This window comes from Penaeus monodon, chromosome 41 (genome assembly GCF_015228065.2).
Source record: "Penaeus monodon isolate SGIC_2016 chromosome 41, NSTDA_Pmon_1, whole genome shotgun sequence".
Taxonomy (NCBI): Eukaryota; Metazoa; Arthropoda; class Malacostraca; order Decapoda; family Penaeidae; genus Penaeus; species Penaeus monodon.
Genome location: NC_051426.1, coordinates 25,710,538 through 25,715,703, shown reverse-complemented (window position 1 = coordinate 25,715,703; position 5,166 = coordinate 25,710,538). Strand labels below are relative to the sequence as shown.

At 45.8% G+C, this 5,166-nt stretch overlaps 1 protein-coding gene across 1 annotated transcript; it reads right to left on the bottom strand.

Annotated features, from left to right (window-relative positions):
- Positions 1-3,969: 3,969 nt before the first annotated feature.
- LOC119598457 (non-classical arabinogalactan protein 31-like) lies at positions 3,970-4,383 on the bottom strand. Its single transcript, XM_037948092.1, has one exon. The coding sequence runs from the start codon at positions 4,381-4,383 to the stop codon at positions 3,970-3,972; it is 414 nt and encodes a 137-aa protein (XP_037804020.1).
- Between the last annotated feature and the right edge of the window lie 783 nt (positions 4,384-5,166).

Genomic DNA, 5,166 nt, shown 5'->3' with positions numbered 1-5,166 from the left:
AATTTTTCGCCTAACGTGCGAAAGAAAGGAGAAGAAAAAAGGGAGATAAAAAAGAAGGGTGGAAAAAGCAGTATTAACACCTGTACTAACACCAAACCTGTCGCACAATTTGCATAATCGCTCTAAATCCCCCACAAAGAAAAGCAAAGTCGACAGAATTTTGACAATATGCAAATTACAAGGAAAAAAGAAGAAGAGGGAAAAAAAAGGTCAAAAGTATCAAGCAGGGAAATTTTTCTCCTCACTCCCCCCCCCCACTTTTTTCCTCTCCCCCTCCCCCCCCAACTGACCCCTCCCTGACCTTTTTTCCACCTCCCTCCGTACCCATCCCCATAACCCTTCCTCCCCCTACCAACCCCTCCCTGACCCCCCCCCCCTTCCGGACTGAACCCTTAACTCTCTATCTCCTCCTCCACCCCCCCCCTTTGACCTTTTTTCACCCTCACTTAACCCTTTATCTCCCCCCCCCCTCCCCCATTCCCAATCTCCTTAACCTTTTTCACACCTTAACCCTTTCTTCTCTCCCCCCCCCCTACCAACCCCTCCCTGACCTTTTTTTCCACCCCCCTCACCCTCACCCCTTTACCTCTCCCTATTTCCTCCCCCTCATCCCCCCCCCCCTTTCACCTTTTCCCCACACAACCCTCTCTCACAAACACCATTTCATCGCGACAAACATAAACAAAAACGAATGAATGACAATAAACATCTCTTGCACGATGAAAATACCCTCATTCACATCTTCCCTACCCCCCCCCCAAACCCCAAACCCCACCCCCCCCTTTCTTACCTCTGTGACCTTTCCTCTGCAAATCCTCGGATCACTGACGTCACTCACCGCTTTCCAAGAGATCCACTCACCTGGAAATAAATAAAATAATAAATAATAATAATAATAATAATAATAGTAAATAATAATAATAGTAAATAATAAATGATGATAAATATATACAGAACAATAAAACAATAAAATAAAATAATTAATAAATAATAAAATATATATATAGGACAATAAAACAATAAAATAATAACTACACGAAATAGTAAATACATTGGATAATTAATAAACAAACAAAATAAATAAAAACAAACGCACAAAAAATAAAACACACAACAAAATAAACAAATATAAACGAAAAACAAGCAAACAAAGAAAACTTCTCATTCTACATCAATCGCTGACACAAAACGAACATCATTCATAACGAACATCCCACACATAACGAACGCCCCTTACAACGTACGCCCAAACACAACGAATTCACCCTCGTAACAAACACCCTACATAACGGACGGCTCAACATACCACACGTATCAATCTCATAGGCCGCCTACATAGCAAGCACCTCATATAACAGCCACCCCAACATATATATATATATATATATATATATATATATATAATAAAATATATATATATATATATATATATATATATATAGAGAGAGAGAGAGAGAGGAGGGGAGAGAAAAGAGAGAGGGGAAGAGAGAGAAAGAGGGGGGAGAGGAGAGAGAGAGAGAGAGAAAGAGAGAGAGAGAGAGAGAGAGAGAGAGAGAAATACACAGCGCACGCCCAACATAGCAAAAGTCTCCTATAAACATCCAACACAACGAACACCTTATATAACGGACAACCTACATAACAACAACCTCACTTAACGACCATCAAGTAAGATAATTACTCTACGAAATCCAAAGAGAGAAAAAAAAACAAAAGCGAGAAAAAAACGAAAAATGAAAAAGAGTGAGAAAAACGAAAAAAAAAAAAAAAAAAAAAAAAAAAAAAAAACGAAGTCTCCTACCCTTGACATAAAAAGAGAGAGAGAAAAAAAAAAAGATCAAGTAATTAGCACGACAGATCCAAGAACTAAATTGGTGAAAAAAAGAGGAAAAAAAAGACCCCCTTAAAAAAAAAATGAAATGAAAAAGAAAAATTAAAATAGTTTCGCCTCTTTTAGTCTACTCGCAGAACACAAGAGTAATTACTACGACACCTTTAATAACAATAACCAGAACTGCAATGGTGATGGTGGTGGTGATGATGGTGGTGATGATGGTGGTGATGATGGTGGTGGTGGTGGTGATGGTAGTGGTGGTGGTGGTGGTGGTGATGATGATGATGATGATGATGATGGTGGTGATGGTGATGGTAGTGGTGGTGATGGTGATGGTAGTGGTGGTGGTGGTGATGATGGTGGAGATGGTGGTGATGGTGATGATGATGGTGGTGGAGATGGTGATGATGATGGTGGTGGAGATGGTGATGGTGATGATGGTGGAGATGGTGATGATGATGGTGGAGATGGTGATGATGATGATGATGGTGGTGGTGGAGATGATGATAGTGGTGGAGATGGTGGATATGGTGATGGTGATGATGGTGGTGGAGATGGTGATGATGGTAGTGGTGGTGGAGATGATAGTGGTGGTGGAGATGGTGATGACGGTGATAGTGACGACGACGACAACCCCAATAATAATACCAATACCAATATCAACACCACATAAAGTAAATAAAAAAGAAAATCATATATATATATATATATATATATATATATATATATATATATACATATATATAACGGTTCCTCCTCCTCCTCCTCCTGTGCCTCCATAACATGCTCACAGAAAATTAATATCTCCCTCCCCGCCCGTCCTGTGACAACGAGCGCTGACGACACCAATTACATTAACCCGTTGCCATGGAAACGCTGCCTTTCGGAAATCATAACATGTTGGGGGTACTTTCCGCTTTTCCATTCGCGGGGCCGATGGAGTGGGGAGGGGGGAGGGGGAGGGGGCGGGGGGGAGTGAGGAGTGACGGGGAGGAGGGGAAGGAGTGAGGGGGAGGAGGGGAAGGAGTGAGGGGGAGGGGAGAAGGAGTGGGGGGGAGGGGAAAGGGAAAAAATTATTTACGAGGAATGGGGTGATGATACTTCTTTAGCAAGAGAACCTGCGTAATACGGTCTCATTCTCTGCAATATCATTCAAAACGAAACAAAATTAAACTCTCCATGTGTATATATATAATTTATTGTATCACATCAAACGCCCTATCACAGAATTTTAAAACAACGTCATCCACTCCGTAATACATCCTAAGAACAACAAATAAATAAATTAATAAAAAAAAAAAAATCCATAGAACAAAAGAAAACAAAAAAATCGCATAAAAAAGTGGACGGAGGGTGTTAAAATCCCAATCACTAATTAATAATAAAAACAAAACTCAAGCCAGATGTAGAAAATAGAAATAGAAAGGAAAAACGTAATAAAAAGAATAATAAAAAGTCTGGCATCCGACCTACCGCTGGCTCGCAAATCCACCTCTTCCTCCTCTCCCCTTCTCCCTCTTCGTCCTCTCCCTCACGCCACCCTCTCCCCTTCTCCCTCTTCGTCCTCTCCCTCACGCCACCCTCTCCCTTTCTCCCTCCTCCTCCCTTCCCCACACCCACACCTCCCCATCTTCCTCTTTCTCCCTTCCCCACTCCACCCCCTCCTCTCCCTCTCCCTTTTCCCCTCACTACACCACCTCTCCCTCTCCCTCTCCCCTTCCCCACATCACCCCTCTCCCTCTCCCTCTCTCTCTCCCTACACCACCACCCACTCTCCCTCTCCCCCCTCTCCCCTTCCCCACACCACCCCCTCCCCCTCCCTCTCTCCCCGACGCCAACCCCCCCGGGTCGACTGAATCCCGACAAGAAATCCCTCATAAGGCCTAATCCCCCACTGCGGATCACGGGATTCTCGGCCTTGCATCAATTTCCGCGCCGCACTTGAGGTCGCACTTTCTTCTCTCTCTCTTTCTCTATCTTTAACCACCTATTCATCGGTTTATCTATTGGACATCTTATTTTGGATATCCTATATGTGATTCGCATTACTTAACCCATTTTCTTTTTTATTTCAATTATGCACATTCATTATCATTATTCCATTATCATTTGTTATCATCATTTTCGTAAAATCATCAGTTATTGAAGGTGGCTCTGTCGATGGGCGGCCAGGAGGGCGTGACGGCGTGAGGGCGCGAGGGCGTATGGGCGTGAGGGCGTATGGGCATGAGGGCGTATGGGCATGAGGGCGTATGGGCGTGAGGGCGTATGGGCGTGAGGGCGTATGGGCGTGAGGGCGTATGGGCGTGAGGGCGTATGGGCGTGAGGGCGTATGGGCATGAGGGCGTATGGGCATGAGGGCGTGAGGGCGTATGGGCGTGAGGGCGTATGGGCATGAGGGCTGAGGGCGTAGGGCATGAGGGCGTATGGGCGTGAGGGCGTATGGCTGAGGGTATGGCGTGAGGGCGTATGGGCATGAGGGCGTGATGGGCGTAGGGCGTGAGGGCGTATGGGCGTGAGGGCGTATGGGCGTGAGGGCGTATGGGCATGAGGGCGTTAGGGCGTAAGGGCGTGAGGGCGTATGGGCGTGAGGGCGTATGGGCGTGAGGGCGTATGGGCGTATGGGCGTGAGGGCGTATGGGCGTGAGGGCGTATGGGCATGGGAGGGCGTATGGGCATGAGGGCGTATGGGCATGAGGGCGTGAGGGCGTATGGGCGTGAGGGCGTATGGGCGTGAGGGCGTATGGGCGTGAGGGCGTATGGGCGCGAGGGCGTATGGGCGGCTGAGGAAGCCTGAAAGAGGTCGTATTTAATTCAATTCTTGTCTTGATCTCTTTAGACGCCGAACGCCGTCTCTCTTCTATTATTGGATTATTTCTTTCTGTTTTTCTTTTTTCTGTCTTTTCTCCTTTCCATATTCTCCTTCTTTCTTTTTCTTTCCTTTCTAATTCAATCTTTCTATTCGCTTCCTTTCCTTTTCTCTCCTTCCATCCTATCTCTCTTCCTCCCTTTCCTCATCTCCTCCCTCCTCCTCTCTCCTTCCATCCTATCTCTTATCCTCCTTCCCTTCCTCCCTTTCTTCACTCTCCTCCTCTCTCCTTCCTCCTTCCCTTCCTCCCTTTCCTCACTCTCCTCCTCTCTCCTTCCATCTTATCTCCCCTCCTCCGTGCCCCCCCCCCCCCCCGAACCAGCCAACCGAAGCGCATATGACAACTCCATCCTGACGTTGCAAGAGACGGAGAGGAAGAAAGAAAACGAAGATGAAAGAAGGAAAAGAGAAAAACTAAAATTAAATAGAAGAAGTTCAAATAACAAGATGGCGATCCAGACAA